The 25,310-nt window shown below is 42.2% G+C and overlaps 1 protein-coding gene across 2 annotated transcripts in view; it reads left to right on the top strand.

The window, feature by feature from the left end:
* ttn.2 (titin, tandem duplicate 2) overlaps window positions 1-25,310 on the top strand; it is a 413,561-nt gene that overhangs the window by 14,141 nt on the left and 374,110 nt on the right. For both annotated transcript variants that reach the window (XM_070875791.1, XM_070875789.1), the window contains exons 10-21: window positions 10-120; window positions 2,845-3,129; window positions 3,471-3,536; window positions 3,650-3,908; window positions 4,008-4,077; window positions 4,323-4,535; window positions 6,231-6,373; window positions 8,048-8,244; window positions 23,654-23,884; window positions 24,086-24,321; window positions 24,468-24,664; window positions 24,764-24,928. In XM_070875791.1, the coding sequence (XP_070731892.1) occupies window positions 10-120; window positions 2,845-3,129; window positions 3,471-3,536; window positions 3,650-3,908; window positions 4,008-4,077; window positions 4,323-4,535; window positions 6,231-6,373; window positions 8,048-8,244; window positions 23,654-23,884; window positions 24,086-24,321; window positions 24,468-24,664; window positions 24,764-24,928 (2,173 nt within the window). The remainder of the gene's footprint in view (window positions 1-9; window positions 121-2,844; window positions 3,130-3,470; window positions 3,537-3,649; window positions 3,909-4,007; window positions 4,078-4,322; window positions 4,536-6,230; window positions 6,374-8,047; window positions 8,245-23,653; window positions 23,885-24,085; window positions 24,322-24,467; window positions 24,665-24,763; window positions 24,929-25,310) is intronic.

Below are 25,310 nucleotides of genomic sequence, written 5' to 3'. Positions count from 1 at the left end.
TTGCTATAGATTGAAAGAGCATCAGAATCTGCAGTACACCTGGACCACAAACTTTCCAGTACAATTCCTCACTTCACTGTTTCAAAAATCACTGTAGCCAAACCAGAAACAACCCAAGAGGTAAGGGTGAAAATTCTGTATGGCAGGCAAATAAACAAAAAGCTTATAATATTAAATATTAAATAGACAGGACTATCAAATGAGGTTTTTGCTAATAAAAGAAAACTGTAGCTAGAGAAATTAGAAAAGGAAAATCCATATACTTTGTTTAACAAGAGTCTTATCAATTTAGGGAAAATATTCCTGTAAATTTCTCATAATTCCCGCCATGTAAACAAAGGCTTGTGGATGTACCATGCAAGCATTGAGACAAGGTTATAAATAATTATAAATGCCTTCTAATGGAATAAGCCAAGTGGATATGCATTATAATGGAATATGTCATGTCAATAATGATTGACACACATGCTAGGGACACTGGGAAGAAAATTCCTTAAATCGGGCTTGAAATGGGAGCCCCAACCGGTCTTGGTAATCAGTAATGTTATTTGGGCGAGCTGTCGGCTCTTGCCAAATCTTCACAGGTAGCTTCTCCATTTAAAAAATATGGTAAGTCCTGGTTGGGAGGGCGGCTGATTTTAAGAGAGCGTGGAGTGGCAATGGAAGAGGGGCAGCGATCGTGTGTACTGTGAAGTCAGGAGAGTATTCCTGCTCCTTCCTCATGGCTCCACAGAAACGACTTTAACATTTTTTTTTAAAGATACTTTTGGTTGGTGGCTGCAGAAGGGTCCAGAGCGGAGCAGGCCCAGTTCCTACTTTGTGCACTGCTACTCAATTTCCCAGAGGGGGCCTAAAACAGGTGTCAGGCTCTTCGTTTGTATATTTGTCGAATCTCTGTTTTACACAACCACTAAGGCCCGATCCAATGTTGTGGTGGACATCTTTCAAATGTACTTTGCGCGGGATGTTGGTCCTTGAAATTGGCCCTTGTTGTGCCTGTTTTACACCTATAAAACAGGCGCAGGAGATCCAATTTCTACCCCAACGTTTTTAGAGATTGATTGGCTAGATATGATAAAACATACAAGAAAACCATAAATGGTGGATATTGTTATCATTTATTTTATGGAAAACTTCTTATTAAATATCAGGAAAAGGTTTTATAATCCAATCATTTGAGCAATTTTAGAAATCAGTACAAGTTGAACCTCCTTTATCCGGAACCCTCGGGACCTGGCCTGTTCTGGATAAGGGATTTTTCCGGACGAGTGGTAGTCATGTTAAATTGGGCGGTACAGTTACTGAGCAAGGGGATATTGGGGCTGGCTGGCTTGGGGCTGGGAGTGCGGCAGAGAGATCATGAGGGGGACGGGGGCGGTGAATCGCGGGGTCAGGCCAGCGATTGCAGGAGTCGGCAGCGAGGAACCATTTCAATTTGTTTATGTCGGAGTTCTGCACATGCGCCACCCAGTGGCCAGGAATGGTTCTGGACGAGGGGTGGTTCCGAATAAGGTAATTCTGGATAAGGGAGGTTCCACCTGTTACATAATTAATTACGGGGCTAATTTTGCTGAGACGGCAGATATCATATCTCAAGCTATTTTTGACAAGCATTAAACAGCTTACATTAGAAGTTGTTATTTCCCTGCCATACAGTATAATAAGTTTTTTCAAGTTTATATCTGGATTAAAAGATAATTTTATATATATTGGCCCAGAATTTGCTAGGAAAATAATGGCAATTTAATGCGCTCGCTGTTATTTGTATGTAAATAATCCAGCAATTTGTGGTGAGGAAAAGATACATCGTGAGTTGCAGATCACCACAAATTGTTGAACAATTTGCGCCGCTCTGCTGTTAGCTTCGTGAAAATGGGATCTCGCTGTCGACCTCTCCATGAGTTTCGAGAAATTGCTGCATTTGCGCTATTAAAATGCATTAAACTTGCCGCAGAAAGATAGGGCTGGTACTTAATGATGTAAAGATCCTTTTCATTACAATATTGAAGTTCCTGCAGTTCCATTCAATCTTTCCAGCCCAGAAAGGGAACAAATGAAACTGTGGAGTCTCTTTCCTGCAAGTAGTAAACTGTTCCTAGCGGTTTTCAAAATTTGAAATTTAAAATTTTAAAAAATCTTTTCTTTTCTGACTTTTTTTCTTTCACTCTTAATCTAATCTTTCTTTCTCTCTCTATTTTTCTTTCTGTATCTAATTTGACTCTAATTCACTCTATTTCCTTCTCCACGATTAGCTCTGTTTCTTTCTCTATCTTTAAATCTGATTGGTTGAAGAGATCGACTGTTAGTCCTGTCATTCACCAAGGTCCCAGATGCCCCGTTGACCTCACCATACCATTATTAGATCACACTTCCAGCAATTTGTAGAGCAAAGCATTTTTGAGCTGAAGGGTGATGAAAAAAATATGATAAAAGGGATATGCCGTGAGAAGCCCCGTACCAGCAAATTCTGGGCCATATTGCTATTTGCTATTTTTGTTGTCATTCATTTTACATTTTCACAAGTACATTTTCTTACCTTCATCATTTATACTAATAGTTTATTTTTAACAGTTATAGAGCATTAACACAAGTTCTTTGAATCTAACACTTCATATTTGTAAGAAGCTGTTTGGACATACCTTTCACTATTACCTCAATGTTTTCAAAACGATGAGTTCCTTTTTTCCTATTGATCATTTCGTTTTCATGCTCACACATTTTCCAAAAAGGCCATCTAATTTAGCTAACCCAATAATCCCATCCATCTCTGTCATTGTGACCAGTAATTTAAAAACTTAAAATAGTTTGTAAATAATATAACTTTATTCTTCTTGGCTTGGTTAGGTTTCTATAGCAGGAACTGCGATTGTTACTCTGGAAAAAGAGTTGTCAGCGTCTTCTGCTGTGAAGGTTACCAAGCCAGTGAAACCTCCTGTGTTAAAAGAGGCCAGAATTGTGACAGAGGAGAGTGTCTCTCCCCAGCCTCGTATTAGAGAAAGAACAGACGTGTATGAGACACGGTTTGATACTGAGATGCACAGGCATCTAGGTTTAAGTATTTCAGGCTCACTTGAAGCTGAATTTGATGTTGAACATGAGGAAGATCAATATGAAGCAGAAGAAGAGCAGGTTTGTTAATTACCCAGTAGTGTGCCCTAACTTTGTGTGCTCCCTAAAAATTAACAGTAGCAAATATTGCAAAAAGTTTAGCTCCTGATCTTGAGCAAAGCTAACAACATTTCCATCTTGCCCCTCTGTCCTCTTAAACTTTTATCACAACATAACATGGTATCATTCTTTTAATTATGGGACTGATAACTCAGTGGTGTGACAGCCTGGAGATGTGAGTCCTCTGCAGGAAGCTCTTTCCCATGTTTCTAATTGATGTGTAACACTCTCCTAAACCTATTTTACAAGTTGTATAATAGGGTCTAATTTCTTACTTGCTACTTTACTTGCTGTTTTTCCAGGTCATAGAAGTTGCTGCTCTACCAATTCCAACAGTGGTTCCACTTACCCCACCGAGTTTTGTTTCTGTAAGCAATTAGTTCATACGAAAATGATTTTTAAATGGTTCAGTTTGCATTTGAATGCTTTATATTAGCTTTTTTAATTTTTTAGGCACTTAATTGTACCCTACTTTTTGCAGGGCTTAAAAAATGTGACTGTAGTGGAAGGTGAATCTGTGACCCTAGCATGTGAAATCACAGGGCACCCTACCCCAACCGTGATGTGGTTTAGAGAAGACTATCACATTGAAAGTTCCATTGATTTCCAAATAACCTTCGAAAAAGGTATTGCCCGTATAACAATCAGGGAAGCCTTTGCAGAAGATAGCGGCCGCTTTACATGTACTGCCACCAATGATGCTGGTACTACTAGCAGTTCTTGCTACCTTCTTGTTCAAGGTATGTGTTTTAGTAAGGTTACCAAAGATGATTAAAATTTGCTGAACAACGTTCTGTCCAAGCCACATTGGAACTAATTTATTGTTTGTACTTTTGTAGTGTCAGAAGAGATTGAGAGCAGAGACGAAGCCTTTGTTGTATCTGAGCAAACTGGTTCCGAAATGAAACGGTATTTACAATCTTAAAATATTACTGTTAAAAAAGGTGAAACAGTTAATCATATTTATTGTATTTTTATTGCTGATAGTTTCCTTCTATTTTTATTCTACGAAAGATATTCTTAGACCTGCTGTACTGTACATTGAATGTGTAGTAACAAATAATATAAAAAGCTATGTGAATTCCTGCTAAAAAACAAATAATTCATAATGGTCCACCAAATCAAATTCAACCCCAGTATTTGTGTATTTCCAGAGTTGAAATGAGAGTGGAAACTCTATCAGGGGTCAGTGTTGCAGCTGAATCAGTGGAAAGTGCTGCTGGAGTCACTCCTTTCTTCATCAGGAAACCGATAGTACAGAAACTAATTGAAGGTGGAAGTGTCATTTTTGATTGTCAGATTGGAGGTATCCCTAAACCACATGTTTACTGGCGAAAAACTGGAATTCCATTAACAACTGGATACAGGTATAACATTCTGTTAAGCAGCACTTAAATCTTCATGCTGAGCCATTGTTAATTTAAAGACAACCAACTAATGTCACTTTTCATTCTTTGAAATTGGAACATTAACTGACGTGAAAAAAGATAGTTGTGCAGCTAAATTATTATTTTAAACTGTTTAAACAGGAAGTGTGGTTTTGTGTTTGTGGAGTGCAAGTTGGAGTTACCTCAATTCTCTGATTTGTGCTCATTGTGAGTCCAAAATTGTAAATTTAATGTTTCAATAGCTTAGCACATGTTCTTTAGGACCCACAAACAACTAATGAATGAATGATCAGTCAGTGTGAAGCTAATCATGTACTGGGATATATTTCAGAAGCATACAAGTTATTCTAATCTTGCATAGGTCATTGGGGAAGCCATGTTTGAATTATTGGGTCAGTAACACACTATCATGAAAAGAACATTGAGGAGTCCCTGATGGTGCAGATGAAAAGACAATGTATCTCTGAGCCAAACAAACTAAGAATGTTCCAGGTTCAATTCCTGGTCTGTGCTGAGTTAGTTGATCTCAGTCAAGTATGGGTACAATTGAACTCAGCATAACTGGTTTAATGCGAAAACCTCATTGAACACAACTGATCTAAAGAGGGAAAAATTAACCAGATGTATCCAGTGAAACCAGCTGCAATACTTTCACAGTCAAATAACACATTGATTGTGAAAGACAGCCATTTGGGTGACGTGCTAAAGGGTGTTTGGCCCCCATGGAATCAGAGCTCATCATAAATCTGTGTGTTCATGAGAGAATGGGAAAAATAGTATAAAACACTAAAGTTAATGTGTTGCAGAGTGTTCCTGCAGAGGCAGGGATCAGTCTGAGACCTAGGACACTAATTTATGAAGAGGGATTCACAAAACTGAAGTTGTTTTCATTGGAGGAAGGAAGATTGAGAACCAGACATAATCCAGACTTTTAAATTCCAGAGAGTAATGCAAACATTTAACTTGGGCTGTGAGCACTAATGTACGAGTATAAAATCAATAAGCAGACATAAAATCAGATGTATTTTTCACCACATAGTTGTATATCGAAAAAAAAACTCTCAACCAAAGCCAGAACTGCTCCTTTAAGGAACCAATTTTTCAGAAAATAAATTGGTCAGGTAGAATCCAAGAAAAGATAGATTTAATGTGGGCTGTGAAAGTAATGTGTTTATGACGTTAAAGTCATTAATGCTGCATTAATCAATACCTTTCAAACAGAACTGATGAATATATCAGCAGGAATAGGATTGATAGATATAAGTTTGAACACACATGTAGTTAAATGTTGCATGGAATATGATGCTTCTTGATAACTTCCAGTATTTACAGTTTTTTTGTTTCAATCTCATGTTGGTTCCTGAACTCCTGGGACCAACAAAGTGTCATATCAAGGAAGGCAATGATATATACAATAATATAGAATGTAAGATTAGATTAATATTCTGGGGTTCACTTGATTTATCTTTCAAGGCAAGGGGTAATTTTGTAGAATCGGGTGATCGAATGGGTTGGGCAGAGTCTGTGATATCACACTTTCTATGCGCTCTGTGAACGGAGTGAGTGTAATAGCCTGCCTATCCTTTTCTTGTTCCATATCTTCTTATACTCATCATGATTTTTCTTCTTTCTGATTCTCGAGATTTTATGCTAAAGTGCATTATTTCCCTCTAGGTACAAAGTGAGCTACAACAAAGAAATGGGAGAATGCAAACTTGAGATTTCCATGACTTTTGCAGATGATGCGGGTGAATATTCCATTGTTGTTCGTAATCAACATGGAGAAATTTCCGCATCAGCTCAACTGCTGGAGGAAGGTATGTAGCCATTAAAACAATTGATAGTTAAAATCAGTCCATTTTCTCTAACAGCTGAATCATTGAGGTGGTATTTAATTACTATGATAATCAAATTATTTTTGAGATAATTTTTAAAAAATTTAGGTAATGACTAAATCATTTGTTTTTATTAAATGAACTTTAAAATTTGCAAGAGTGATTTTTTTTTAAACAAGTACTCCTGTTACAGCACAGAAGGAAGGCATTCAGTCCATCAGATTCGTGTTGACTCTCTGAAAGATCTATCTACTTCGTCCAATTGCCCTGCCAATACCCCTTTATTTTTTTATTTTCCAGATATTTATCCATTTCCCTTTTAAAAGCTATTTTCCATTCTGCTTCTATCACTGTTTCTGGTTGGACATTCCATAGCTAATACCGTCTTTCAGATGGGACGTTAAACCGAGGCCCCCCGTCAGCTCTCTCAAGTGGACATCAAAGATCCCATGGCACTATTTCGAAGAAGAACAGAGGAGCTATCACCAGTGTCCAGGCCAATATTTATCCCTTAATTAATATAACATAAAAAAACAGATTATCTGGTCATTATCACATTGGTGTTTGTGAGAACTTGCTTGTGTGCAAATTGAATGCCGCGTTTCCTACATTACAACACTGACTACACTCCAAAAGTGCTGCATTGGCTGTAAAGCGCTTTGAGACGTCTGGTGGTCATGAAAGGCGCTATATAAATCCAAGTCTTTTCTTCTCTGTCAAAAAAGTTCGAACCTCTCTTTATACATTTGGCTCTTTCAAAGAGCCGCCACAGGTGTGACGTACCGAATGCCTTCCTTCTGTGCTGTAAGATTTTATGATTCTCATGATTTTTAATTTGTTCCCTCTAGTTAACAGTGGAAATAGTTTTTTCCTATTTCGCTTATGAAAGTTGTACATAATTTTGCACACCTCTAACCAATCTCATCTTAAACTTCTTTATGCTAATGAAAAAATACCCAGTTTTTCTAGTCTCTTTTCATAAAGTCCCAGTATCCATGGTGTAAACTTAATGAATCTCTTGTGTAACCTTTCCCTGGCCTTGACACCCTTTTAAAGTAGAGAGCCGAAACTGGATATAATATTCTAACTGGAGCCTAACCAATGATTTGCACAGGCATTGCCGTTTTGTTTTTATACTCCTATAATCCTATTTATAAGACCTTGGCTCCCATTTTCTTTTCTTTATCAACTTGTCCTCCCACTTTTATAAATTTGTGTATCTGAACCTCTAAGTGACTCAGCTTTTCTATTTTAATAAAGTTTTACGATTTCGTGTATATTTTCTCTCATTCATCCTCTCAAATTATCTCACATTAAATGTCATCCAGCATCTATTTGCTCAAATTGAGATCTGAAGTTGCTTATAGTCTTCTTCATAGTTAACCATGGTTCCTATTTTTCTGTGGTTAGCAAATTTTCATGTGCCTCTTTCACCCAGGTCCAAATCATTATATATATATATATGTATTATATAGATAGAGAGAGAGAGAAAAGCAATGGTCCTAACACTGACTCCAGTGGGACACTACTGTTAATATCTCTCCAGTCTGAGTAGAAGATAAAGTACCCTATTGACATTCTATATTAATAACTCGAGGATTTCAGTATTTTATATAACTCCTATGCTGTTCTAATTTTGATGTAATTTATTTTTAGCTGATTATGAGCTTTACATGAAGGAACACCAGGAGGTAATATATCGAACAGAATTAGTAACAGAGTATGTCCAAGAACCCAAAGTTGCTGAAGTAGCACCAGTGATTTTAATGACGGAGTATGAAAAAGAACAAACTCTAATTAGGAAGAAAATGGGAAAAAGTTCAACCATGATGAAAACTGTGACAGAAGAACAGGTGAGATTTATCTTAAAATTAGCTTATATATTTGAACAAATCTTAGAAAAAAAATTCAACATTATTTCATTTGTTTTATGAGGCTCAGAGGTAAAATTGTTTTGTAATTGTTAAGGTTAAATTAAGCTGTTTTCAAAATACAGCAGTGCACAACTTGTGTTATTGTTCATCTTTGGATAAAATAATTTTAGTAGCCAATGTGCAAAACACAGCTTTCAAGAAATAATTTTTTTAAGCTTTGCTAACGTGCAGAAACAAGTGTAATTTAAAATTTTTAGAGTTGTCAATATTTGAAAAAAAAATTACTGATTGCCATTCACATTATTACCATTTGCATTGGCACTTCTAAGCATCTACTTGATCCAAGGAGATTTTCATCTGCAATTCGAACATAACTATTTAAACACAGCATTTTTTGCGTCACAGTTTTAATCGCATAACCATATACATTTTTAGGCATCCTTAGTTTCTAACTAGTTTATAGGACAGTTTCCGTTATAGATGTGGACATAAGAATTTACAATGGAAAGAGTTAACCAGAAATGTGTGGAGTTGTAAGATATTTACTATATTGTAGATATTGGTCTTCCATAGAACAATAGAAACTTACAGCACAGGACACTATTTGGCCCATTGTGTCTGTGCAGGCACTTTCCCACTGCAATCAGAAATGAATCTCTGTAATCTTGTATCTTTCTCTGCTTCAAATATTTATCCAACAGTAGCTTGCAGTTTTATTGCACCTTTAATGTAGAAAAAAGTGCTGAAGTGCTTCACAGAGGCATAACTAAAAAAAATGGATGCTGAGCTAAAGAAGGACAGATGAGAAGAGGTAATCAAAACCTTTGTGAAGGGTCCCGTTTTGAGGAGGGTCTTAAAGGAGGAGAGGTAGGTGGAGAGGCAGAAAGATTTAGGGAGCAAATTCAGGATGTGGCCTAGGTAGTTGAGAGCACAGTCACCAATGATTGTGTGAAAGCAGAGGGAATGTACAAAAGGCAAAAGTTAGATGAGTGGAGTGTTTGGAAGGTGTGGGGGAGTGACGGTGAGTGGAGGGCTTGAGGAAGCTGTAGCAGGCAGTCTTTGTGAAGGAGATTTTATGGGGTTGAAAGTTTAGCTCAGCGTTGAATAAGGTTGTGAATATTCTGCTTCAACCTGAGACAGTGGTTGAGAAGGGGAATAGAATTGGTTGCAAAGATACTGAGTTTGTTGGATGACTTCAGGTCTTACCAATGTGTAGCTGTAGGAAATTGAAAAAGACTGTGAAGAAGAAAGGGTGTGGGGCAGTAATTTGCATGGATATAAGTTCTATGTTGAGGAGGAGGTTAGAAACATAGAAAATAGGTGCAGGGGTCGGCCATTCGGCCCCTCGAACCTGCACCGCCATTCAATAAGATCATGGCTGATCATTCCCTCAGTACCCTTTTCCTGCTTTCTCTCCATACCCCTTGATCCCCTTAGCCGTAAGGGCAATATCTAACTCCCTCTTGAATATATCCTATGAACTGGCATCAACAACTCTCTGCGGCAGGGAATTCCATAGGTTAACAACTCTCTGAGTGAAGAAGTTTCTCCTCATCTCAGTCCTAAATGGCCTGCCCCTTATCCTAAGACTATGTCTCCTGGTTCTGGACTTCCCCAATATCGTGAACATTCTTCCCGCATCTAACCTGTCCAGTCCCGTCAGAATGTTATACGTTTCTATGAGATCCCCTCTCATCCTTCTAAACTCCAGTGAATAAAGGCCCAGTTGATCCAATCTCTCCTCATATGACAGTCCAGCCATCCCTGGAATCAGTCTGGTGAACCTTCGCTGCACTCCCTCAATAGCACGAATGTCCTTCCTCAGATTAGGAGACCAAAACTGTACACAATATTCCGGGTGAGGCTTCACTAAGGCCCTGTACAACTGCAGTAAGACCTCCCTGCTCCTATACTCAAATCCCCTAACTATGAAGGCCAATATACCATTTGCCTTCTTCACCGCCTGCTGTACCTGCATGCCAGCTTTCAGTGACTGATGAACCATGACACCCAGGTCTCGTTGCACCTTCCCTTTTCCTAATCTGCCGCCATCCAGATAATATTCTGCCTTCGTGTTTTTGCCCCCAAATGGATAACCTCACATTTATCCACATTATACTACATCTGCCATGCATTTGCCCACTCATCTAACCTGTCCAAGTCACCCTGCAACCTCTTAGTGTCCTCCTCACAGTTCACACTGCCACCAATTTAGTGTCATCCGCAAGCTTGGAGATATTACACTCAATTCCTTCATCTAAATCATTAATGTATATTGTAAAGAGCTGGGGGCCCAGCACTGAGCCCTGCGGCACTCCACTAGTCACTGCCTGCCATTCTGAAAAGGACCCGTTTATCCTGACCCTCTGCTTCCTGTCTGCCAACCAGTTCTCTATCCACGTCAGTACATTACCCCCAATACCATGCGCTTTGATTTTGCACACCAGTCTCTTGTGTGGGACATAGAAACATAGAAACATAGAAAATAGGTGCAGGAGTAGGCCATTCGGCCCTTCTAGCCTGCACCACCATTCAATGAGTTCATGGCTGAACATGCAACTTCAGTACCCCATTCCTGCTTTCTCACCATACCCCTTGATTCCCCTAGTAGTAAGGACTTCATCTAACTCCTTTTTGAATATATTTAGTGAATTGGCCTCAGCAACTTTCTGTGGTAGAGAATTCCACAGGTTCACCACTCTCTGGGTGAAGAAATTCCTCGTCATCTCAGTCCTAAATGGCTTCCCCCTTATCCTTAGACTGTGTCCCCTGGTTCTGGACTTCCCCAACATTGGGAACATTCTTCCTGCATCTAACCTGTCTAACCCCGTCAGAATTTTAAACGTTTCTATGAGGTCCCCTCTCATTCTTCTGAACTCCAGTGAATACAAGCCCAGTTGATCCAGTCTTTCTTGATAGGTCAGTCCCGCCAACCCGGGAATCAGTCTGGTGAACCTTCGCTGCACTCCCTCAATAGCAAGAATGTCCTTCCTCAGGTTAGGAGACCAAAACTGTACACAATACTCCAGGTGTGGCCTCACCAAGGCCCTGTACAATTGTAGCAACACCTCCCTGCCCTTGTACTCAAATCCCCTCGCTATGAAGGCCAACATGCCATTTGCTTTCTTAACCGCCTGCTGTACCTGCATGCCAACCTTCAATGACTGATGTACCATGACACCCAGGTCTCTTTGCACCTGCCCTTTTCCTAATCTGTCACCATTCAGATAATAGTCTGTCTCTCTGTTTTTACCACCAAAGTGGATAACCTCACATTTATCCACATTATACTTCATCTGCCATGCATTTGCCCACTCACCTAACCTATCCAAGTCGCTCTGCAGCCTCATAGAATCCTCCTTGCAGCTCACACTGCCACCCAACTTAGTGTCATCCGCAAATTTAGTGGGAATAAGGGCAAGGGAACAGGAGGTTGTCTCATGAATTTGTTGGGCTCAGAGAAGGAATGGAAAGGAGATGGATGAGAAAGTAGAAAGGGATAGGTGTTCAAAACTAGATCAGAGGGAGCCAGATGAGTGGGCTGGTTTCCTGGGCATGGGGAAGGGATGGCAAAAGCAGAGGCAGCTGAACAGATTGGCCCGGAATCCACCACTGACGTTGCAGAAAGCTGCCCACAAAGATAGAGCGATCGCTGTGGCATTGATTTCAGCTCTCCCAACCATTGTTTCAATCTGGTGCCTTTTGAAAGTCCAAATACATCACATCCACTGGCTCTCCCTTGTCGACTCCGCTAGTTACAAACTCAAAAAATTCCAGAAGATTTGTCAAGCATGATTTTCCTTTCATAACTCCATGCTGACTTGGACCAATCCTGTCACTGCTTTCCAAATGCGCTGCTATTTCATCCTTAATGATTGATTCCAACATTTTCCCCACTACTGATGTCAGGCTAACCGGTCTATAATTACCCGTTTTCTATCTCCCTCCTTTTTTAAAAAGTGGTGTTACATTAGCTACCCTCCAGTCCTCAGAATTGATCCAGAGTCGATAGACTGTTGGAAAATGATCACCAATGCATCCACTATTTCTAGGGCCACTTCCTTAAATACTCTGGGATGCAGACTATCAGACCTCAGGGATTTATCGGCCTTCAATCCCATCAATTTCCCTAACACAATTTCCTGCTTAATAAGGATATCCTTCAGTTCCTCCTTCTCACTGGACCTACTGCTGCTGACAGTTTTAAAAGGGAGGAGAACAGGGTCTGAGGAGAGGGAACCATTAACAATAGCAGCTAGCAAGGCCAGGAAAGGAAGTAGAAAAGTTAGATGTTTAGTGGGAATAAGGGCAAGGGAACAGGAGGTTGTCTCATGAATTTGTTGGGCTCAGAGAAGGAATGGAAAGGAGATGGATGAGAAAGTAGAAAGGGATAGGTGTTCAAAACTAGATCAGAGGGAGCCAGATGGGTGGGCTGGTTTCCTGGGCATGGGGAAGGGATGGCAAAAGCAGAGGCAGCTGAACAGATTGGCCCGGAATCCACCACTGACGTTGCAGAAAGCTGCCCACAAAGATAGAGCGATCGCTGTGGCATTGATTTCAGCTCTCCCAACCATTGTTTCAATCTGGTGCCAAATCAAGTGAATCTCCAGCATCCAGCCACATTGATGTCATCAAGCAGGCAGAGCAGCCAATCACATTGAAGAATTCTCACAGACAGCAAACCAGGAAGTAAAATGCACAGATTATAATTAACTTTTTATAAATTTTACAGAGAGTGAAATAAATATTAGGACATACACATCGGATTAAAGTAGAAGCTGAAATATCACAAAGAAACTTAAAAATAAAGTTATTTCAAAAACCACGTAATTATTAATCATATTAATGGGAAAATTTGGCATTCCACAAATATAAAATTAGTTTATCAGGGCCAGAATAGTTGTTCAACAGTCCATAAGCCATTAAAAACCCAGTTACACCTCTTTCAACAAGGCTTCGGGTGGAGGGGGGCAGGGGGTTACAGCAATATTCCAGCAGAATGTGGGATGTTTTCGTCCTTCAGTGTGATTTTAATTATTTGCCCATTCTAGGGTGGGGGGGGGGGTTCCACAGTGCAATCTCTGGTGGAGAAGGGAATGACTGACTACAGCTTCTGTACTTGTGTGCTTATTTGCATATGCGCTAAATCATGAAGTTGCTGTCAGTTTCAAAGTGGGAATGACGGTGAACGCTGACAGTTTTGCTGTCATTACCACTGCAAATTCCGGGCCATGATTTGGTCACAAAGAAGTTTGAGCTTCTTGCAATTGTTGCTGGAAGCAAGGTTTCCTTTATTCATTCACGGGATGTGGGCATTGCTGGCAAGGCCAGCATTTATTGTCTATCCCTAATTGCCCTTGAAAAGGTGGTGGTGAGCTGCCTTCTTCAACCACTGCAATGCATCTTGTAGATGGTACATACTGTAGCCACGGTGCACCAGTGTTGGAGGGAGTGAATGTTTAAGGTGGTGGATGGGGTGCCATTTCAACGGACTGCTTTGTCCCGGATGGTGTTGAGCTTCTTGAGTGTTGTTGGAGCTGCATTCATCCAGGCAAGTCAAAAGTATTCCATCACACTCCTGACTAGTGCCTTGTAGATGGTGGAAAGACGGTGAGGAGTCAATTAGAAATATAGAAATTTACAGCGCAGAAGGAGGCCATTTCGGCCCATCGTGTCCACGCCGGCCAACAAAGAGCCACACGGCCCTTGGGCAGCAGCCTTGAAGGTTACATATAAACCAATGAACAATGACGGAAAGGCAAAGAGCACCCAGCCCAACCGGTCCGCCTCACAACTGCAGCACCCCTTAAACTGAAACATTCTACACTCCATCCCAACCGAAGCCATGTGATCTCCTGGGAGAGGCCAAACCAGATAAAAACCCAGGCGAATTTAGGGAGAAAAAAATCTGGGTAAATTCCCATCCAGGCAATCGAAACTAGTCCAGGAGATCACCCTGGCCGTATTCAATTCCCTGCAATAGTTACCATTAATACTGCGTCGGCCAACAAAAGGTCATCTAGTCTAATCCCAATTACCAGCTCAAGGTCCACAACCCTGTCAGTTACGGCACTGTAAGTGCCCATCCAATCATCTCTTAAAAGTGATGAGGGTTTCTGCATCCACCACTCTTCCAGGCAGCGAGTTCCAGATCCCACAACCTTCTGCATAAAGAAGCTCCCCCCTCAAATCCCCTCTAAACCTTCCACCAACCACCTTAAAACTATGCCCCCTCATAATAGACCCCATCATCAATGGAAATAGGCCCTTACTATCCACTATGTCCAGGCCCCTCAATATTTTGTACACCTCCTCTGTTCCAATGAGAACAAACCCAGCCTATCCAATCTGTCCTCATAACTAAGATTCTCCATTCCAGGCAGCATCCTAGTAAATCTCCTCAGTACCCTCTCTAGTGCAATCACGTCCTTCCTATAATAAGGCGACCAGAACTGCATGCAATACTCCAGCTGTGGCCTAACCAAAGTATTATTTTCAATTTAAGCATAACCTCCCTGCACTTATATTCTATGCCTTGGCCAATAAAGGCAAGCATTCCATATGCCTTCTTAACCACTTTATCCAACTGGCCTGCTACTTTCAGGGATCTGTGAACAAGCTTTTGTTCATCTACACTATTAAGTGGCCTACCGCTTTAATGTGTTTATCCTTTCCTTATTAGCCCTCCCAAACTGCATTACCTCACACTTCTCTGAATTAAATTCCATTTGCCATTGCTCTGCCCACCTGACCATTAGATTGATATCCTCCTGCAGCCCATGACTTTCCTCTTCATTATCAACCACACAACCAATTTTAGTGTCGTCTGCAAACTTCTTAATCATACTCCCTAGATTCAAATCTAAATCGTTGACATATACCACAAAAAGCAAGGGAACCAGCACTGAGCCCTGCGGAACCCCACTGGAATATCCTTCCAGTCACAAAAACATCCATCAATCATTATCCTTTGCTTCCTACCTCCAAGCCAATTTTGGATCCAACTTGCCACTTTGCCCTGGATCCCATGAGTTTGCCGCAGATTACCTGGCTTCTGACCTACTCTTGTAACCACAGTATTTTTGTGGTTGTTCCAGTTAAATTTCTGGTCAATGGTGACTCCAGGATATTGATGGTAGGGGATTTGGCGATGGTAATGCTGTTGAATGTCAAGGAGAGGTGGTTAGACTCTCTCACAAATGTTACTTGCCACTTATCAGCTCAAGCCTGAATGTTGTTCATGTCTTGCTGCATGTGGGCATGGACTGCTTAATTATCTGAAGAGTTGCGAATGGAACTGAGCTCTGTGCAATCATCAGCGAACATCTCGACTTCTGACCTTATGATGGAGGGAAGGTCGTTGATGAAGCAACTGTAGATGGTTGGGCCTAGGACACTGCCCTGAGGAACTCCTGCAGTGATGTCCTGGGGCTGAGATGATTGACCTCCAACAACCACACCATCTTCTTTTGTGCTTGGTATGAATCCAGTCATTCGAAAGTTTTCTCCCTGATTCCCATTGACTTCAATTTTATTAGGGCTTTTTGATGCCACACAGTCAAATGCTGCCTTGATGTCAAGGGCAGTCACTTTCACCTCATCTCTGGAATTCAGCTCATTTGTCCATGATTGGACCAAGGCTGTAATGAGGTGTAGAGCTGAGTGGTCTTGGCGGAACCTAAACTGAGTATCGGTGAGCAGGTTATTGGTGAGTAAGTGTTGCTTGATAGCACTGTTGACAACACCTTCCAACACTTTGCTGATGATTGGGAGATACTGATGGGATGGTAATTGGTCGGATTGGATTTGTCCTGCTTTTTGTGGACAGGACATGCCTGGGCCATTTTCCACTTTGTCAGGTCGATGCCAGTGTTATAGTTTTACTGGAAAAGCTTGGCTAGGGCACAGCTAGACCTGGAGCACAAGTCTTCAGCACTGCAGCTAGGATGTTGTCGGGGTCTATAGCCTTTGCTGTATCCAGTGAGCTCAGCTGTTTCTTGATATTGCATGGAGTGAATTGAAATGGCTGCCTTCTGTGATGGTGTGACCTCAGGAGGAGGCCGAGATGGATCATCCACTCTGCAATTTTGGCTGAGGATGGTTGCAAACACTTCATCCTTGTCCTTTGCACTTGCGTGCTGTCTCTGCCATCACTAAGGATGGGGATGTTCATGGAACCTCCTCCTCCTGTTAGTTATTTAATTGTCCACACAATTCACGACTAGATGTGACAGGACTGCAGAGCTTTGATCTGAACCATTGTGGTGGGATCGCTTAGCTCAGTCTATAGCATGCTGCTTCCGCTGTTAAGCATATGTGCAGTCCTGTGTTGTCACTTCACCAGGTTGGCAGCTCATTTTTAGGTACGCCTGGTGCTGCTCCTGGAATGCTCTTCTATGACAAAAGAGCTGAATTCCAGAGGTGTGGTGAGAGCGATTGCCTTTAACATTAATGCAGCATTTGACTGAGTGTGGCATCAAGTACAATTGAAGTCAATGTGAATCAGGGAAAATTCTCCACTGGTTGGAGTAATACCTAGCACAAAGGAAGATGTTTGTGGTTGTTGGAAATCAATCAGCTCATCCCCAGGACATCGCTGCAGGAGTTACTCAGGGCAGTGTCCAAGGCCCAACTATCTTCAGCTGCTTCATCAATGACCTTCCCTTCATCACAAGGTCAGAAGTGGGGATGTTCGCTGATGACTGTACAGTGTTCAGTTCCATTCGCAACTCCAGATGAAGCAGTCCATGCCCGCATGGAGAAAGACCTGGACAACATTCAGGCTTGGGCTGATAAGTGGCAAATAGCATTCGTGCCACATAAGTGCCAGGCAATGACGTTCTCTGACAAGCAAGAGTCTAACCACCGCCCCTTAGCATCCAATGGCAAAACCATCACCAAATCCCCCAACACCAACATCCTGGAGGTCACCAGATACTTAACAGGACCAGCCACATAAATACTGTGGCTACAAGAGCAGGTTAGAAGCTGGGTATTCTGCGGTGAGTGTCTCACCTCCTGACTCTCCAAAGCCTTTCCTTCATCTACAAGGCACAAGTCAGAAGTGTGATGGAATACTCTCTACTTGCTTGGATGAGTGCAGCTCCAACAGCACTCAAGAAGCTTGACACCATCCAAAACGAAGCAACCCATTTGATTGACGCCCCATCCATCATCTTAAACATTCACTCCCTACAGTACGGTGGCTGCAGTGTGTACCATCTACAAGGTGCACCACAGTAACTCACCAAAGCTTCTTCGACACCACCTCCCAAACCCTCAACCTCTATCATCTAGAAGGACAAGTGCATGGAAACACCATCACCTCCAAATTCCCCTTCAAATCACACACCATCCTGACTTGGAAATATATCTCCACTCCATCATTGTTGTTGGGTCAAATCCTGGAACTCCCTCTCTAACAGCACTATGGGAGCACCTTCACCGCATGGACAGCAGCAGTTCAAGAAGGCAACTCACCACCACCTTCTCAAGGGCACTTAGTGATTGGCAATCAATGCTGGCCTTGCCAGCGATGTCACATCCCAGGAATGAAAAAAAACCTCCTCATTGAACGAGGGTTGGTCCCCTGGCTTGATGGTAATGATAGAGTGAGGGATATGCTGGGCCATGAGGTACAGATTGTGGTAGAATACAATTCTGCTGCTGCTGATGGCCCATAGCACCTCATGAATGTCAGTTTTGAGCTGTTAGATCTGTTCTGAATCTATCCTATTTAGCACAGTGGTAGTGCCACACAACACGATGAAGGGTGTCCACAGTATGAAGACTGGACTTTGTTTCCACAAGGATTGTGCGGTGTTCACTCTTACCACAATTAAAGTGGTGAGGATGAGGTCCAGTAGGTTTTTCCCTCGTGTTGTTCTCTCTCCACCTGCCGCAAGCCCAGTCTGGGAGCTATGTCCTTCAGGAGTCAGTCAGCATGCTCAGTAGTGGTGGTACCGAACCACTCTAGGTGACAGAAACATAGAAACATAGAAATTAGGTGCAGGAGCAGGCCATTCGGCCCTTCGAGCCTGCACCGCCATTCAATAAGATCATGGCTGATCATTCAACCTCAGTACCCCTTTCCTGCTTTCTCTCCATACCTCTTGATCCCTTTGGCCGTAACTCCCTTTTGAATGTATCTAACGAACTGGCATCAACAACTTTCAGCGATAGAGAATTCCACAGGTTAACCACTCTCTGAGTGAAGAAGTTTCTGCTCAACTCGGTCCTAAATGGCTTACCCCTTATTCTTAGACTGTGACCCCTGGTTCTGGAACTCCCCAGCAATGGGAACATTCTTTCTGCCTCTAACCTGTCCAGTCCCGTCAGAATTTTATATGTTTCTGTGAAATCCCCTCTCATTCTTCTAAACTCCAGTGGATACAAGCCCAGTTGATCCAGTCTCTCCTCATATGTCAGTCCTGCCATCCCAGGAATCAATCTGGTGAACCTTCGCTGTACTCCCTCAATAGCAAGAACGTCCTTCCTCAGATTAGGAGACCAAAACTGCACACAATGCTCAAGGTGTGGTCTCACCAAGGCCCTGTGCAACTGCAGCAAAACCTCCCTATTCCTATATTCAAATCCTCCAGCTATGAAGGCCAACATGCCATTTGCCTTCTTCACCGCCTGCTGTACCTGCATGCCAAACTTCAATGACTGATGTACCATGACACCCAGGTCTCGTTGCACCTCCCCTTTTCCTAAACTGTCACCATTCAGATAATATTCTGTCTTCCTGTTTTTGCTACCAAAGTGGATAACCTCACATTTATCCACAATGTGCTGCATCTGCCATGCATTTTCCCACTCACCTAACCTGTCCAAGTCACCCTGCAGCCTCTTAGCATCCTCCTCACAGCTCACACTGCCACCCAGCTTAGTGTCATCAGCAAACTTGGAGATATTACATTCAATTCCTTCATCTAAATCATTGATGTATATTGTAAATAGCTGGGGTCCCAGCACTGAACCCTGTGGTACCCCACTGGTCACTGCCTGCAATTCTGAAAAGGACCATTTATTCCGACTTCTGCTTCCTGTATGCCAACCAGTTCTCTATCCACGTCAATACATTGCCCCCAATATCATGTGGTGCTTTAATTTTGCACACTAATCTCTTGTGTGGGTTGTTTTTCGGACTGGAGGAACTTATACAGTGGTGTTCCCCAGGAGTCGGATCTAAGACCACTGGTTTTCTTGATATATATTAATGACTTGGACATGGGTGTACAGGGCACTATTTCAAAATTTGCAGATGACATAAAACTTGGGAAGTATAGTGAACAGAGAGGAGGATAGTGATAGTCTTCAGGAAGACATAGAGAGGCTGGTGAAATGGGCGGACACGTGGCAGATGAAATTTAACACAGAAAAGTGTAAAGCGATACATTTTGATAGAAAGAATGAGGAGAGGCAATATAAACTCAATGGTACAATCCTAAAGGGGGTGCAGGAACAGGGATGGTACAAAAGCAAAATACTGCAGATGCTGGAATCTGAAATAAAAACAGAAAATGCTGCAAATCTCAGTGGGTCAGATAGCATCTGTGGAGAGAAAAGCAGAGTTAACATTTCCGGTCGATGACTCTTCGTCAGAACTGGTGAGTGTTCAAAAAGAACATATTCTTAAGCACTGAGAGGGATAGAAAGAACAAAGGGGAATGTGTGTCGTAGGGTGGAAGGCAGGGGAGAATAGAGAGACAAGAGGGACGATGGGCTGAATTGAACTGGTAATGCCAGGAGTTAGAAAAACATTAGTCAAGATAGGGTGTGAATGGTTGGCATTGGAGACAAGGAAAAAAACATAGGCTCGGGTGGTGGGGAAGGGAGCCAAAGCTGGGCAGCGGTTTGCTCTGAAATTGTTGCACTCAATGTTGAGTCCAGAAGGCTGTAAAGTGCCTAAACGAAAGATGAGGTGCTGTTCCTCGAGCTTGCGTTGAGCTTCGTTGGAATAGTGTAGAAGGCCAAGGACAGAAAGGTCAGAATGGGAATGGAGTGGAGAATTAAAGTGACAGGCGACCGGAAGCTCAGGGTCACACTTGTGGACTGAATGGAGGTGCTCCGCAAAGCAGTCACCCAATCTACGCTCTGTCTCTCCAATGTAGAGGAGACCACATCGTGAGCAGCGAATACAGTATACTAAATTGAAAGAAGTACAAGTAAATCACTGTTTCATCTGGAAGGAGCATTTGAGGCCCTGGACAGTGGGAAGGGAGGAGGTAAAAGAGCAGGTGTTGCATCTCCTGTGCTTGCACGGAAAGGGAGGGAAGGGAGTGCTGTGTGTGGCTGCGGAATGGACCAGGATATCGCAGAGGGAGTGGTCCTTGAGAAGGGAGGGGAGGGAAAGATGTGATTGGTGGTAGGATCATGCTGGAGGTGACGGAAATGGTGGAGGATGATCCGTTGAACGTGGAGGCTGGTGGAGTGAATGGTGAGGACAAGGGGAACCCTGTCATGGTTCTGTGAGGGAGGGGAAGGGGTAAGAGCAGAGGTGCGGGAAATAGAATGGATATGGTCGAGGGCCATGTTTACCATGGTGGAGGGGAATCCTCGGTTGAGGAAAAAGGAAGACATATCAGAGACACTAGTGTGAAAGGTGGCGTCATCAGAGAAGGTGTGACGGAGACGGAGAAACTGGGAGAATGGAATGGAGTTCTTACAGGATGCGGGAGGAAGTATAGTCCAGGAGGCTGTGGGAGTCAGTGAGCTTATAGTGGATACTGGTTGAAAGCCTATCCCCAGAGATGGAGACAGAGAAGTCGAGGAAGTGAAGGGATGAGTCGGAGATGGACCATTTGAAGGTGAGAGAAGGGTGGAAATTGGATGCAAAGTGAATGAAATTTTCTAGTTCAGGGCGAGAGCAGGAAATGGCACCGATACAGTCATCAATGTATCGGAAAAAGAGGTGATGGATGGAACCACATATTCCACGAAAAGGCAAGCATAGCTAGGCCCCATGCGGGTTCCCATAACAACACCTTTAATTTGGAGAAAGTGAGTGGAGTTAAAGGAGAAGTTGTTCAATGTGAGAACAAGTTCAGCCTGGCGAAGGCGGATGGTGGTGGATGGGGACTGGTTGAGCCTCTGCTCGAGGAAGAAGCAGAGCGCCCTCAGGTGGGGGATGGAAGTGTAGAGGGATTGGATATCCATGGTGAAAAGGAGACCGTTGAAGCCAGGAAACTGGAAACTGTTCAAGTGATGGAGGGTGTCGGAGGAGTCGCGGATGTAGGTGGGAAGAGACTGGACAAGGGGAGAAAAAATAAAATCGAGATAGGAAGAAATAAGTTCTGTGGGGCAAGAATAGTCTGAAACGAAGGGTCTACTGGGGCAGTAGTGTTTGTGGATCTTGGGAAGGAGGTAGAAGTGGGCTGTGAGGGTTTGGGGAACTATAAGATTGGTGGCTGTGGAGGGAAGATCTCCAGAGGAAATGAGGTCAGTGACGGTCTGGGAAATTATGGCTTGATGTTCAGTAGTGGGGTCATGGTCCAGGGGGAGGTAGGGGGATGTGTCAGAGAGTTGGCGATCAGTCTCTGCAAGGTCGAGGTCGGCTCACCAAACAACAACAGCGACCTGAGGGTATGTGTGCATAAATAGTTGAAGGTGGCAGGGCAGGTTGAGAAAGCAGTTAAAAAGGCTTATGGGATCCTGAGCTTCATAAATAGAGGTATAGAGTACAAAAGGTTGGAAATTATGATGAACTTGTAGAAACCACTGGTTCGGCCCCAACTCGAGTACTGTGTCCAATTCTGGGCACCACAGTTTTGGAAGGATGTGAAGGCCTTAGAGAAGTTGCAGAAAAAATTTACGAGAATGATTCCAGGAATGAGGAACTTCAGTTACGTTGATAGACCTGAGAAGCTGGGTTTGTTCTCCTTGGAGCAGAGAAGATTGAGAGAAGATTTGATAGAGGTATTCAAAATTATGAGGGTCTGGACAGAGTAGATGGAGAGAAACTACTCCCATTGGCAGAAGGGTCGAGAACCAGAGGACACAGATTTAAGATGAATGCCAAAAGAACCAACGGCGATTTAGGAAAAAAACTTTTTTACACAGCGAGTGGTTGGATTCTGGAATGCACTGCCTGAAAGGGTGGTGGAGGCAGATTCAATCTTATCTTTCAAAATTGAGTTGGATAAGTATCTGAAGGAAAAAAATTTGCAGGGCTACGGAGAAAGGGCGGGAGAGTGGGACAAGCTGAGAGTTGGCACGGACTCGATGGGCCGAATGGCCTTCTTCCGTGCTGTAACCATTCTATGATTCTATGAATCAAATGCCTAGGTCGATACCAGGTGGTCTGTCCAGTCTTATTCTTATAATACTTTGTCGTGGCGGTTTGGTACGAATCACTTACTATTGCACTTTCAACTCATAATTGTCTAAACTTTGGCCTTCATCTGCCATGATAATTCTGAAACTATTGATTTGCTCAACCACTCTCTCAACTGCACCTTTGATGCCCTTGTCCAGCAAAATCGTTGACATTTCCTATCTCAGTCATTCCTCCTGGTATGGTCCCCATCTTCATTCCCTCAAGTCTAAGAGGTGCAAACTTGAGCGTATCTGCCAAACAAATGGCTCAGCCATCCATCACCAGATTTGACTGGACCACATCAATCTCTATAAGACCTCATTTACCTCTGCCAGAGCCACCCATTATGCCTGGTTCATCCTGGAGAGAATAGATAAGCCGCTCCACTATCAAGCATCTCCTTGAACCCATTTACCCTGCACCGGGAATAGTAGCACTGTGGTTATATTACTGGACTAGTAACCTGGAGAAAATTAAAATTAACCCCATGGCTTTTCCTCACAAAATGTATTACCTTACACTACTCCACAGTAAATTGTATCTACCATCAGTCTGCCCATTCTGTTAACTCTTCTTGTTTTTTTTGAAGTCCTCTTCACTCTTTTCCAAACCTGCTACTTTTATGTAGTTATCAAATTCCAATTCATCTATATATACCGAGAACAAAAGTGGATGCAGCACTGATCCCTGGGTTACCACTTCCAATTCTTCTCCATCCAAGAAACATCCATTTATGCTAACTCTGTTTCCTATTTGTCAGCCAGCTTTCTACTCATGCTACTAAATTTCCTCTTTTACCACATGCTTTAATTTTACTAACTAGTTTCTTATGAGACCTTTAGCAAAATATTTCTGAAAATCTGTATACATTATATATACTACATTCCCTTTCTATCATATCAGTCAATTCAAATCGTTTCACAACCTCATTATATTTATGTGCTGTGGCTGTTTTTATGTATTTATTTAGGAGTCGGTTAAGCAACTCTTATTTTATGCATTGTTTGGTTGTCAATATTTTAGTCTATTGCTTATCATCAGCTAAAAATAATTTGTTTGCTTTTTCAGGAATATCACATTTCTTCATTTGAAGAAAGACTTATCAAAGAAATTGAATTCCGAATAATCAGGATTACTTTGGAAGAACTTCTTGAAGAAGATGGTGAAGAAATGGTGTTAGATATTCCTGCAGATGAATCTATTGAACCCGGATTTGACTCAACAGTGAAAAGTTATAGAATTCTTGATGGAATGGGTGTTACTTTCCATTGTAAAGTATCTGGTTACCCATTGCCCAAGGTAAAAAAAAATTTGCATTAGAAACCAAACATACCATATTTGAGATGACATTTGTTCATAATTAGATGTAGTAGTTAATATGAAGGTATGAAAATGTGTCTTGTACAATTTAAAATGCTTTTGTAAACATTTCGTTTGGGCGATTACAACTTCTGAAATTATCTAAAGCATCTTTGTGGTATCCATTTTAAATTTTCATAGGTTGTATGGTTCAAAGATGGTAAGCGCCTGAAACATGGGGATCACTACCAGATGGAGATTTCTCAGGATGGCAGAGCCAATCTCCGTATTTCTACAGTTTTGCCTGAGGATGAAGGCATCTACACAGTGTTTGCCAGCAACATCAAGGGAAATGCTATTTGTTCTGGAAAGCTGTTTATTGAAGCTCCAGCAGGCCACACTTATTTACCAACAACAGAAATAATGAGGAGAATGCGGTACTATTTATTAGACACTATCTACTTTGCATTAATTTCATATATTGTGCTTCACATTCTGTTGCATTCAAAAACATTTCAAAATTAGTTAGCTAGTGATTTCAAAATAGAAATTATAATGTTAAATCCTTTTTTCCTTTCTTTAGTTCTGTGTCTCCTCGATCTCCAAGTCGTTCACCAGCACGTAGACTAGAAGACACAGATGAGACTCAACTGGAGAGACTGTACAAACCTGTTTTTGTTCTGAAACCTACATCATTTAAGTGTTCTGAGGGACAGACAGCTAGATTTGATCTAAAGGTTGTTGGCAGACCCATGCCTGAGACATTGTGGTTCCACAATGGTAAGAATTATACCTGTATTTTGTCACGGCAGTGTATTCAGTATATGCAAATAATATGAAGAAATTAGGTAGTTAACTTAATATCCATTTCTTTTACAGGACGACAAATTGTGAATGACTACACTCACAAAATTGTGGTAAAGGAAGACGGAATTCAGTCGCTGATCATTGTTCCTGCTCTGCCAGTTGATTCTGGTGAATGGACTGTTGTAGCACAAAACAGAGCTGGCAAAAGCTCAGTTTCTATGACACTATCTGTAGAAGGTACCATATACTTCATTGTCTTCTCAATGAATGAAAAATTCAAGTATATAGTTATTGTAGGCTAGCTTGCTGCAAGAAATGTGTTTTTTATTGTTTCTATGTTTATTGTAATAGACACATATAGCCAGAATTTTCTGCAGGTAAGTGGGTTGGAGGTGGGGACCTCCGAGGTGGGCGGGAAACCCGTGGAGGCCGACTTTAATGTGAGGCCTCGGATTGCTGCCCGCAGTCAGCCAGATTGAGAGGCTGGCTGGCTGCGGGCTGGTAGGCCTGCAGATGCAGAGGGAGCGAGATGTTGGTCTGGGGTAGGGATCACAAGAGAGTGGTCAGGGGTCAGCAGGGGCAGGGGCGGGGATGGGGGTGGGGTGTCGGGGATCGTGGG

Source organism: Pristiophorus japonicus, chromosome 3 (genome assembly GCF_044704955.1).
Source record: "Pristiophorus japonicus isolate sPriJap1 chromosome 3, sPriJap1.hap1, whole genome shotgun sequence".
NCBI classification, from domain to species: Eukaryota; Metazoa; Chordata; class Chondrichthyes; family Pristiophoridae; genus Pristiophorus; species Pristiophorus japonicus.
The sequence above is the reverse complement of the archived record's forward strand: the minus strand, read 5'-3'. Positions and strand labels throughout refer to the sequence as shown.